Genomic DNA, 12,067 nt, shown 5'->3' with positions numbered 1-12,067 from the left:
AAGGTCCACGTGGTGATTTTGTGCGGCGGCGCCCAGACGACGTGTCGGTAGCAACCATGAGAATACATTTGAACAATGCTTCACACAAAGTCATGATGTTCTAAATCATCATCTCATTTATGGATGTTTGGGGACCAATGTGCAAATAAACAAAAATATCTGCTTTAGTACTTTTATATAGCACCACATTTCAAAAACAAAAGTAGAGACACTTCCTCACAAATTCCCAAAACATGCATGTTGGGTTCATTGAAAACTCATGAGAAAATCATGGTTCCTTAATAACCAAGTCGCCGCCTTCCTTCTTACCCAAATTTACTGTTCAACAAAACTGCAGGGTTAAAAATTGCACTGACCCAGGAAGTTGGCTCAATTTGACTCAACTTTGGGTTGGATTGCAAAGCACAAGCCTTTTGGATTTTTTTTTTTTTTTTAAACAGAAAACTTGGTCGTTTTAGCAGTTTAGAAAAATCATGTCGGATCTTATTTGACTTTGAGAAAGGATCGCTACTTCCTTATAAATAGAGCAGTGCTTCCCCCTTCTGGCTACTAATGGCGTTGCACAACTAACCAAACCAAACAAACACCCCTTGTACCCAAGGAGCGACACAGTATGGGTTTAAAATAAATAAATATTATATTAGAAAAAACAACATTATACAACTTTAAAGTTTGGTACCCAAGGAGCGACGCTGTATGTAACTTTAAATTTGGGGGCTGCTCTGAGACGAGTTGCGCTGCGCTGCACTGCGCGGTGATATTTGATGAGAAGGGGAGTCGCTGATTGTAGGGTTACACTTGCTTGTTTTGTGTGAGTTCGATTCCCGCATGTGAATGTGGGTGTGTGACGAAACCCAAATATTTGATGAGAAGGAAGTTGCAATCTCCCGGCATGCATTTGCTTTTGCCAGCTTTCACTTGCGCTCCTTCCTCTGTCTGCTGAGCGCGTCCGAATCGAAACGGTAAATACAATTCTTTTGACACTGTATGATTTAAAAATGTAAGCATGTATCGCGACATTATGAGAAATACGGAGTCTGTGTTATAGAACGGCTTTCGTGTATTTTGATAAGGGGACTCAAATTTGCCTCAAGGAAGGAACAGAATTGCACATTCGTAGTTGTCGGTCCAATAACGTAATACCTCAGGATCATTCAAACAAATAATGCTTCTTTCTAACCACGGTAGTGTCGCCAACGAGCTACAAGATGTTATGAGTTGATTTTTAATCCACTTTTCATTGGAGCGAGGAATGAAGGAAGAGCCGACGCGGAGACGGTGCGCAGAGACCGTCAACAAGTAACAACTGTAAAGTTTCGAGACGAAATTAACAAGAATTGACACGGATAAAAACGAGGTTTAATCCTGTCAAGTGATGTACGGTAAATTGTTGTTTCAATAATTATCATTATTATTATTTTAAATAACAACAAATACAAACATTGTTAAATGATACGTATAAACATTTTCTGCGAGCTCCCGATTTCGGATTGTATTTTGTTGACGGTCCCTGCGCACCCACCGTCCTCGCGTCGGCTGATGTCATATTCCTTGCTCCAATGACAAACGTGGATTACAAATCAGCCATAACAGCGTGTAGCTCTTTGGCTACATTAAGGTTATTATTATTATGATTTGACAGAACAAGGTGACCTGAATTCACTGACCGTGAGATTGTCGGGTTGTTCTAAAATTAGCCGCACATTTCTAATTGTTTGATTTAGTGGCTCGAACAATGGGGAAGCGATGTAACAGGGAACAAAAGTGCATTCTTTATATTTATCCATAAACATGGCATTTTTTAATTCCCAGTCGTCCAGATTAAAACCATTGAATGCTTCTTGTTTGGAGAGATCTTTTTCCCCCCGCTAAAACGTTAATAAATGACTTTATGCTATAGCTACAGGTTATTTCGAGGAAATGAAATTGATTTGGATTCATATGATGTTTTGAATCCTATTCATTCTTCTTCGCTAATCCTTTGAAGAACCTACTGCAGGGCGCAGGGTCAACTGTGACAACTATCATTTTGGCCCACTATCATTCCTGAACCCGCCATCCTCGTTTCAAAGTCAGGTAAATCATTTCAAGCTCAGAGCAATTTAAAAAAGCAATACTGTCTGGCACGTGCTCATTTTAAATACCTCGACAATTACCATTGTAAATATAGTTTGTGTGTTTTTTGCGCAGATTTTGATTCCAACAGGTGGTTTCAGTAGCCACCATGTTCGTGGCTGCTCTTCGCTTGGTGGTCTTTCTTCACCTGGGCCAAGCGTTTGGGGCACAGCTCCCACACTTAAGTCTGCATGACGTCACCGGCGCTCAGCCGTTCCCCTGGCATCAGATGAGACTCCCGCAAACCGTCATCCCCGTCCATTACGACCTGACCATTCACCCCAATCTGACCACTCTGACCTTCACCGGCGTGGTTCGCATCCAGTTGGATGTGCAAGAAGACACCAAAGCTATCATTTTGCACGCCAAGCAGTTGAAGACCTTCAACGCCAGGCTCAAGACGCCCGAGGGGATGAAGTCTCTTCAGATTTTGGAGAACTCCATTTACCAGCAGCTTGCTCTGATGTCAGATGAAGTGATCCCTCAAGGGGAGGACTACGAGGTCCATTTGGAATTTTCCGCAAATCTCTCAGACAGCTACCATGGTTTTTATAAGAGCAGCTACCGCACCAGCAGTGGGGAGCGCCGGTAAGTGTTTTTGTATTTTTTTGTTTTATTTTTTGCTATCAAGGGCCGATCCAATCTAAATGAATTGAGGTCAATGCTGATTGTGATATTTGTTACGATAAAACTGGGGGGTGGGATAAAGAAGCTTGCTGTGTATGTGGCAGTTGGCCCCAGCATTGTAGTAGTTGTTACTGCCCCCTGTTGGATTGGAGAGGAATGACATGTGTGACCATGTGTCTTGTGTTCATGTTATTAGGATCATGGCCTGCACGCAGTTTGAAGCCACCTTTGCCCGAGCAGCCTTCCCTTGTTTCGATGAGCCCGCCTTTAAAGCCAACTTCACCATCGCCATCATTCGGGAACCGCAACACATAGCCCTTTCCAATATGCCCAAGGTACTCTACAATATATGCGGACGGACGGACTGCACTTGTTTCTCCAGTTCTGGCGCTATACCGATTGTTGTTGCTCTGTATCTCTTACGTCACAGACAAAATCGGTCGCATTGCCAGGAGATATGTTTGAGGATCACTTTGCCACCACAGTGAAGATGAGCACATACTTGGTAGCCTTCATCGTGTCTGACTTTCACTCTGTGAGCAAGACGAGCCAACATGGCGTCAAGGTGAGGGAGAGCCTCACTCCCAGATTCATTCACGTGTGTCACATATCTTGATTATCTTGATTTTTTTTTTTTTTGGCATCGCAATCCGAGTCTTTCATTTGAATTTCAAACTGTAAAACTGTTCTGTGAAAAAGGTTGGAGGTTTTTTCTGACGCAAAATGTTTTCACGGAAAAATGATTTGAGTCTTTGGATTTTATTCGCGCAAAATAAAATTGGATCCATGAATGGACAGAATGTTCGATTCTAAAAATATTCCATTTGATTGAAACCTAAATCGCAAGGCACCACACGTTAGCGTTATGGAGGAGCACATAAATGATGCATTCTTAATCGCCGTCAGATTTCCGTCTACGCCGTCGCTGAGAAAATCAACCAGACGGACTTCGCGCTGGACGCCGCTGTGAAGCTGCTCGACTTTTACGACGACTACTTCGATATTCCTTACCCGCTCCCCAAACAGGGTGAGCATGTTTTGAGGCATTTGACGGCAGCCAGAATGCGAGATGTCGCAACAGTTACCACTGGGGTGGAAACCAACCTGACTTCTTCAAACCTTTTCAGTCAAATACATTTAGCTTCTTTGCAATCAACAAAAGTTTTCACTAACAAAAACACAGGCAATCTTTGTCTCTCTTTCTTTGGACTCTGGATTAGTCTAGGCAAGGTTGTGGTTATCATGAATTACAGGTAACCCCAGTTAACCAGCTCAGTGACCTTGTGGTATGAGTGTCCGCCCTGAGACTGGCAAGTCGTGGCTCCGATCCCCGGCCGAGTCATACCAAAAAAGTCTGTGCAAGCAGAGGCGTAGCCAAGCCGGGGCGAGCCAGGGCGGCGCCCCGGTTGAAAAAAAAGAAGAAAAAAAAAATCGAGCTTTTTCGAATCTTCATTTTCATGCCGTTTTTTTCTTTCGGTCTTGCGCGAATGTGCTTGCGCTATTCTATGTGCGCGATGTTATCCATTCACCGTTTGCCTCCCGGACGTTGTTTTAGCGATCAGCGAACGGCGTGGGTGATGTTCGATTTTTTTTTCCTGTGGGCGTGCGCCCCTACTGGAAAAATTCCTGGCTACGCCTCTGTGTGAAAGGTTGTGCTTATCATGAATAACAGGGAACCCCAGTTGCACACTGGTACATTGCATTGCAGGTGTGCATATGACCTCGGGTGCTGTGCCCATTCTTATATACAAGGTGCCAGTCAGCATGAATAAGGGGGACAGTAGTTGAATGACATGTCTCCGTTTCACATTTCACCTGACGGGTGATAAATGATGTTGACTGGCAGTGATGAAGCCTTATGTGTGTTCTCACGCGTCTCAACAAGTCAGTAAACACACGGGCGGAAGGAAATACAAGCACACCGATATTTTTTTCCGAGTCTTATTTATGACTGGCTGTTTGGTCTTTCCTTTTGGTTCCCGCAGACCTGGCCGCCATCCCCGATTTCCAGTCGGGGGCGATGGAGAACTGGGGTCTGACCACCTACAGAGAGGCCGCCCTTCTCTTCCACCCGGAAAAATCCTCCATTTCGGACAAAGTGCAAATCGCCAAGATTATCGCTCACGAGCTTGCGCACCAGGCAAGAGCACCGCAATGCATCATCGGGAAGGATTTCGCAGTGGCTGTAAAAAGTCTACACGCCCCTATTTAAATGCCAGGTATTTGTAAGAATAAAAGAAAACCAAGATAAATCAATCCGAAAAAGAAATTCGCAATATGATCTGGTAAGCCCCAAGGGACACCATGGGCTCCGTTCTAAAAATAGCTCACCAGCGATGGGACACTGTGACTTACTAAGAATTCAAACAAAAGAGGAACGAGACAAACACAAAAGGAAGTGAACACAATCTCACAAAAAGGGTGTGTGGACTTTTGCTACGCACTATATTCGAATATTTGTCCATTGTCTTGTCTGTTGCAGTGGTTTGGCAACTTGGTGACGATGGAGTGGTGGAATGACCTGTGGCTCAACGAGGGTTTTGCCAAGTTTATGGAGTTGATCGCCGTGGACGTCACCTACCCGGAGCTCCAAGCGGTGAGAGCTTCAGCCGCCGTGCGCGAGGGATTCATTCAGCACGTACAAAAGCCACCTACAAGTCTCTTACCTCTTAGAGTGACTTATTCTTGGGGAAGTGCTACAACGCCATGGAGGTGGACAGTCTCACCTCATCACACCCCGTTTCCACCCGGGTGGAAAACCCCACTGAGATCCAGGAAATGTTTGATGAAATGTCTTACGATAAGGTCTGGTTTTTGTTTTGTCAATGTTTCCTTGTTCAGGGTGTGTCTTTCTTTGTTTGACACTTTCTATTTTTCAGGGAGCGTGCGTTCTGAATATGCTGAAAGGCTTCCTGACACCTGAAGTGTTCGAGGTGGGGATCGTTCGCTACTTGAAGCGCTACAGCTACAGAAACACCGTCAACAGCCACCTGTGGGAGAGCTTGACCAACGTGAGTGATTGATGTGCATAAGCAAAAGGCTATTGGACCAAATCATTTTTGCAATCTTCTTTATCCTCTGTGGAAAACAAATATTATGACTGCAGCTCACTGAGGAGTTGTGATTATCTCTTATTATGGTGGCAAAGGCGACGTTCCATTTAATGATGTCTTTGCCACATGTTTCGCCATATTGTTTACAATATGATAGTGATTTTTTTTCCATGAAAAAAATAAGCACCTATTAAATCACAATTACCATATTGAGCTCAAATCAATCACTATTACTCTATATTATTTTTCCAAAATCATTTCACAGTATTTGTAAAGTGCACAAAAAACAATACATTTAATAAACAAAACAAATACAATTTTACAATAAAATAAATAAATAAAATTGAACAAGACAGAAACATTTTCTATGTAGCATGCCACTTCTTATATTCTATTTAGCAATAAATAAATATATAAACCAATAACCTTTAACAAGACAGAAACAATTTCTATGTAGCATGCCACTTCTTATATTCTATATAGCAATCAATCAATCAAATTAAACAAGACAGAAACATTTTCTATATAGCATGCCACTCTTTCTGTCTCGTTTCATATCTTGAACAGGTTTGCGATCTGAATGATCTACCAGGCGCGCCATCAAAGCAAAAACAATTCTGCTCCAAGCTCACCCTGCCATCTGGAGCATTAGTAAGTTTCTATGCATGAAAATATCACCAAATGTTTTGGACATGTTGAGGTTGATTTGTGTGGTCACAAAACAGTACGATGGGGAGAAGTTTGACATCAAGAGCATCATGGAAACGTGGACGCTACAGACGGGATTTCCGCTAGTCAACATTGAATTAAAATCTCGCAAGCTCCTGCTCACCCAGCAGCGTTACCTGAAGATGGAGCCTCCGCCCGCCTCCTCCTCTACCTCCACCGACGACACCGACGACCCCACCCATGACGAGAAGTAAAAAAAAAAAAATGCCGCTTGTCCTCATTAGACGGAAGACTCAAATTTGAAAACAAAGTGCACATTTTAACCCATGGTATGCTACGTGCTACGTGGTGTTGGCGAAATAGCTCCAAATCCATGAAGACTCTCCTAAAAGCCATGCTTATGACGAGGCCCACTTGCAATGTTTTGTTTTTTTCTTTCTATAAATGCAATTTTAATAGCGCTGATGTGTTCAGGTCCATTTGGAAAATTCCACTGACATACAAGACAAGCGACTCTGCCACAACATACCATCACCTGATGAAATCCCCAGTAGGTAAGAAGTTGATTTAAAAAAAAAAAAAAAAAAAATCTTGACTTTCTCATGTTTTGCATGCAGTATTTATTTATTTATTTATTTAACATAATGAAACATTTTTGCCGTTTTATGCCTGTTCAGTACTTTAATTGCATGTAGTGTAACTTCCTTCCTTGTCCACAGATCTCCTGCGCCTCCCAAACAATGTGGACTGGGTTAAGTTCAACGTGGACATGAACGGCTACTACATCGTTCACTACGGCAAAGACGGGTGGAAGAATCTGATTAAACTGCTGCACTACAACCACACGGCGCTCAGCAGCAAGGACCGTGTCAGCCTCATGCATGACGTCTTCCGGCTAGCCAGGTCAGGATTAGCATTTCTTTCAGTCAAAAGTTCGGAACGTATCGAGCTATCGACCTATATTCTGTGTGCGTTGTGTGTATATTCTATGTCTGTCTGTCCGTATTATATATATGTATATATCATGTGTATATGTAATGTGTGTGTTGCAGCATCAAGAAGGTTAGCTTGGAAACAGCCCTGGAGCTCGCCTCATATCTGCCCAAAGAGACCGACATCATGACCGTGACTCAGGGCTTCCAAGAGCTCATCCCGATCTATAAACTGATAGAAAGAAGGGAAATTGGACCTCTGGAAGACGGCATGAAGGTTGGCAAAGTCTGCCTGTTGTTTTTGTGGTTTGGAGACAGACACTGGTGTGACAGAGCATATCAAACGATAATGAAGTCCCCAAAAATTGCAGTTGAAATGCTGTCTGTAAGAGTGGTGCTCACTCTAACTTAGCTTGCAAGAACCACACGGGAGACAGTATGCCCTTTTTAAGCATTTGCAAATGGAGAGCCATTCGTCGCCGTGCGTACAGCGATGATCCAATGAGGTCTGACTCTGGCCTCTTGCAAGAGCATTTTTATTAATAAGAAACAGGGTGGACTGGATGGAGTTGAAGCCCTTGACTTCTAGTCAAAGCATAGCAGGGGGTGTTTTACGACGTTGTGTAGGATGGGACAAGCGAGGTTATTTATTACAGGTTACATTCCAACATAATCATACGATCAAGATCATCTGGAAAACCCTGACACTGTCTGACTGGTTTCATTTGGCGTATGAATGAGATGCGTGTGAAGGCTTTTGTCACATGACTTGCTTACCGAATTTGTTATGTCACAGCCTGATGTCGAGTCAGATATTTGGCAAGTCAAATACAGATTAATTAGAAAGAAGTGATCATAAAATCACTTTTTTGGCTTACACAAAGATGCAGAGACAGAACATTTTTGACAGTTTCGTATTTTTTTAAACTTGACTAAATTGACGGGCCCCAGTTGAAAGCCCTGGCAACAAAAGTGAGCACACCACTAAAAGAAATGTAGCTTTGGGTCCATTCGACTGAATGTGAGATTGAATCAAAAGAGAGCATAGCAACTCTGCTCAATAAGTGAAAATGGATGAATTAATTGAACAATGAATTCCACCCGACGATCATGTTTTGCGCACAGACTTTTATGCTGGACCTGTTCAAGAATTTGATCGACACTCAGAAGTGGGACGACTCCGGTTCGTCGTCCGAGCGGACGATGCGTAGCTACCTGCTGCTGTTTGCCTGTGTCAGGAACTACACTCCTTGCGTGACCAAAGCCAAGCACATATTCAACCTTTGGAAGGACTCGGACGGCCAAATAAGGTCAGAGGCGCCATTCCCTCAGGACCTTTGAGTCACCACGATGACCAATGAAGACATCTGCTTTCAGCCTCCCCGTCGACATCACCTTGGCCGTGTACGTTGTCGGGGCTCAAACAGAGGAAGGCTGGGACTTCCTCTTTGACTTCTACCGCCGGACTTTGCAAATGTCCGTCCAGGACCGCATCAGGATTGCCTTGACCATCAGCCCGTTGTATAAAAAGCTCAAGTGGTACGTATTCATTTGGCATTTTTGCCATGATTTTGGAACGATTATCAACATTGGACTCGGGACACCCCTGATTATTATCATCATTTTTTGGGGCCCATACATAAACGAGAACTCACCAAATTGGTTGAGAGAAAAAAAATGCAATCATCTAAACATACTACGCAAGTATAAAAAGATGGGTCTGTAGCGCCCCCTGCAGCACACTGCTCTCGTTATTCTCTATCGATCTTTGAGTATTCATATTTCATTTTGGATTGATTGAATCATTTTTCAAACAGTGGGTCTCTTCTTTCATCTGCAGGCTTCTGGAGCAGAGTCTTCTGGGTGAAGTGGTGAAAACTCAAGAGCTCCCACATGTGGTGGTCTCGATCAGCAGGAACCCCCGAGGCCACAGACTAGCGTGGGACTTCCTCCGAGCGAACTGGGCGACCCTGATCAAAAAGTCAGTCGTAAGCCGCACCGCAAATTATTTTTATGGCTCAAGATACTACTTATTATGACAAAATGGGACAACATGTGGACTACTTTCTTACCTGTGCCTGTCTGATTTCCAAAGTCTCAGCCAGGGTCTATTAGGTAAGAAGTGTTATCATTTTTGGAATGATAGCCAACCCTAGATTGCAGAGTGAACTGAAATGGGGTCAGGTCTTGAGGCATCAAATCGCATAATCCTTGGTGGTCGTAACAATTTGAACCGTTTCGAAAAATAATCGAATCGAAACCGATGTTTGGATTGAAATCTCTTTTGCAGGTTTGAAGTTGGCTCCTCCTCCATAGCGCACATGGTGACGGGAGTGACCAGCCTGTATTCCACAAAAACGATGCTCATATCGGTGAGCGCGCATAGCGTCGCCGTTTTATTCATCTCCATACGTCACATTGTGAATTGTTCATCTCTTGATCTTTCTCATCTACCCACTGGTTTCCGTTCTTGTGCTCAGGTGGGAAAATTCTTCAGCTCTCTGGAGGTGGAGACGGGCTCAGAGATGCGATGTATCCAGCAGGCCTACGACACCATCACCGATAACATACAATGGGCCGAGACCAACTTGCCCTTACTGCAGTCCTGGCTGAGAAAACGCCAGAGAGTTACTCACGAGGACTTGTGATAGGCACACAGACGCTTTTTCAATTTCTTACCCAAATTGTCCTATTTTGGGGGTGACAGGTAGGTCGTACTTTTCGAGGAACTTCTCAAGTGGACACAGTTTCACTGAAACATCTTTTTAATGTCAAATTGTTGTTTTAGGGCTTTTGTGTTGACCCCAGAAGTTTGTCATTATGAAGTTCATGTTGGAACTTGAAATGTTTCATGGGCGGAACATTGAACCTTGGGGTTCTCCCCAACCCCCCCCCCCCCCTTTTTTCATTGTACTCTGTTGTTGCCCTACCCCCAAATCTTGACAGTGAGGTTAATTACAGATTCCAAATTGTCCATAGGCGTGAATATGATTTTCGACTCCTTTTTTCCATCGTCATCCAAAATCATCTGGAATACGCCTTCCGATACTGCACAGGAAACGTAGTTGTGGACTTCACCTGTTGTACCTGTTGACAATGCATTTCTTTGTGTAACTTTCCAACTATCCCTTTAATATTATGATTTGAATGAAGACTGACACTGTTTTGTGCCAATGTTTTGCTAATGCACTGAGATTGTTGTTCATCGCTAGAGATGCTGCGATACGAGACGTCACTTTTTGAAGCTGTCGCCTTGCTTTCAAGGTTTTATTGAAGCTGAACATTATTGTCCATTGCTGCTGACTTGCTTCATGTATGGTATTGCAACCGTGACTTTATAAATTTGGAGTGAACGTCCCATGACAGCAACTCTCTTCTAAATGAAACGTTGATCTGCTTGAATATTGCAATGCCTGAAGAAACACGGATGTCCTTGCCATGAGTGTACCACATGCTGACTTGATATACGGTGTCAATGCAGAGTGGCATCGGATTAAAACAAGTGATGATACAGTTCCTCCAAATTGTTTCTGCACATAATTACAGTGAAGCAATTTAGACAATGGGGTGGGACTTGCCCCTCGAGTAAAATGGCTCTAAAAGCGCCCCGGCCGGCTTTGTGTGGACTTTTTACATCCACTGTAACATACACTGTGAAGCTTCTCCCTCAGATCTGCCCATTGTAGAAATCATTTGAAATGTAACAATTTGTTGTCGACAGGATCTTAACCACCTCACCTGTGTCCAAAGTGGGCTCAGGTGAGGGGGCGTGGCCTGGCCTGCCGGCAGTAGCGTTTACTTTAAAACCTCTGCAGCCACCATAAATTCTTGAGGTGGACCTTTGGCACATACCAATAAAAGGCAGCATGTACTATCATAGAAAACAGCTTGGGCTCGCATGAGAAACTCCTTTGTATTCATTCTTTTTCCGTGCTTAACACAGACCGGGCGGGCCGCGGTCCGCTCCCTGGCAGCAGCACACCGTCATCTGAACGCAACCTTGGTTCTGCTGAGCCCATACCTCAGAAGAGCCGTCACTGCGACTCAAGGTAAGAATCTTTACATCTCCTTTTGGCTCACATGGAAGAATATGAGCATGGAACTGAAAGAGTTGGCATGGAGACGCTGGGACTCACTCCTGAACATAAAGAGTTAACACTTATTGAAACACGAGTAGCCATATTTAACATTATTGTGCCTCACATATTAAAAGGAAATTAACACACGAGATTTCTCCCAGCCACTGTGTAAAGAAAGTTAATTAAAAACCAAAGGTAAAGATAATAAAAAAGATTTTTTATTGACGTTGCTGCTGCTTTATCACTTCGTATTCCTCATCCCTCTATAAAGTGTAAGAAATGAAGTCCCTTGTGATATTTCCAACACTTTATGGCTCATAGTATTGTGCATGGTCAACTTTTAGGCAATTTGAAGAACACAGCAACTGACTAAATAGTGAGCCAACACCCACTATTGAAATTTACAACGGTTTATGAATGATTTACAAAGCACATACCGTCAATCATTACTTTACAAAGGTGCGTTAAATTGTCAAATAGTACCAAAGCTTTTACATACTGACAACATTTCCTACGGGATCTATAGATTGTCTTCCTCCTTATTTAGCGACCAACTGCAGCTCTGTTGACATTGGGTGGGTGCCTTTCCAGG

The 12,067-nt window shown here is 43.4% G+C and overlaps 1 protein-coding gene across 3 annotated transcripts; it reads left to right on the top strand.

Annotated features, from left to right (window-relative positions):
* The first annotated feature begins 818 nt into the window (after positions 1-818).
* On the top strand, positions 819-10,446 carry erap1b (endoplasmic reticulum aminopeptidase 1b). Of its 3 annotated transcripts, none has more exons than XM_037257924.1 (20): positions 819-962; positions 1,988-2,076; positions 2,207-2,703; positions 2,939-3,077; positions 3,173-3,307; positions 3,649-3,769; positions 4,728-4,882; positions 5,225-5,338; positions 5,416-5,547; positions 5,622-5,753; positions 6,363-6,446; positions 6,521-6,714; positions 6,939-7,018; positions 7,184-7,367; positions 7,517-7,673; positions 8,522-8,706; positions 8,774-8,935; positions 9,237-9,377; positions 9,687-9,768; positions 9,877-10,446. In XM_037257924.1, the coding sequence occupies exons 3-20, from the start codon at positions 2,225-2,227 to the stop codon at positions 10,042-10,044; spliced, it is 2,844 nt and encodes a 947-aa protein (XP_037113819.1). In that variant the 5' UTR covers positions 819-962; positions 1,988-2,076; positions 2,207-2,224; the 3' UTR covers positions 10,045-10,446. The 3 variants fall into 3 exon arrangements, 1 of the variants encoding a protein (XP_037113819.1); XR_005098675.1 differs by lacking the exon at positions 1,988-2,076 and having other exon boundaries at positions 859-962; positions 9,877-10,107; positions 10,347-10,446; XR_005098676.1 differs by lacking the exons at positions 819-962; positions 1,988-2,076 and adding an exon at positions 1,630-1,648 and having other exon boundaries at positions 9,877-10,107; positions 10,347-10,446.
* The last annotated feature ends 1,621 nt before the right edge of the window (positions 10,447-12,067 follow it).

This window comes from Syngnathus acus, chromosome 9, assembly GCF_901709675.1.
Source record: "Syngnathus acus chromosome 9, fSynAcu1.2, whole genome shotgun sequence".
In the NCBI taxonomy this organism is placed as follows: Eukaryota; Metazoa; Chordata; class Actinopteri; order Syngnathiformes; family Syngnathidae; genus Syngnathus; species Syngnathus acus.
Note: the sequence above shows the minus strand (reverse complement) of the source record. Positions and strands in the feature narration are given on the sequence as shown.

Coding starts and splice junctions, on each gene's coding strand:
- erap1b (XM_037257924.1), top strand. CDS start 2,225: ATGTTCGTGGCTGCTCTTCGCTTGGTGGTCTTTCTTCACCTGGGCCAA. Junction 5,339..5,415: donor CCTACCCGGAGCTCCAAGCG/GTGAGAGCTTCA, acceptor CTTACCTCTTAG/AGTGACTTATTCTTGGGGAA. Junction 9,378..9,686: donor TGGGCGACCCTGATCAAAAA/GTCAGTCGTAAG, acceptor TCTCTTTTGCAG/GTTTGAAGTTGGCTCCTCCT.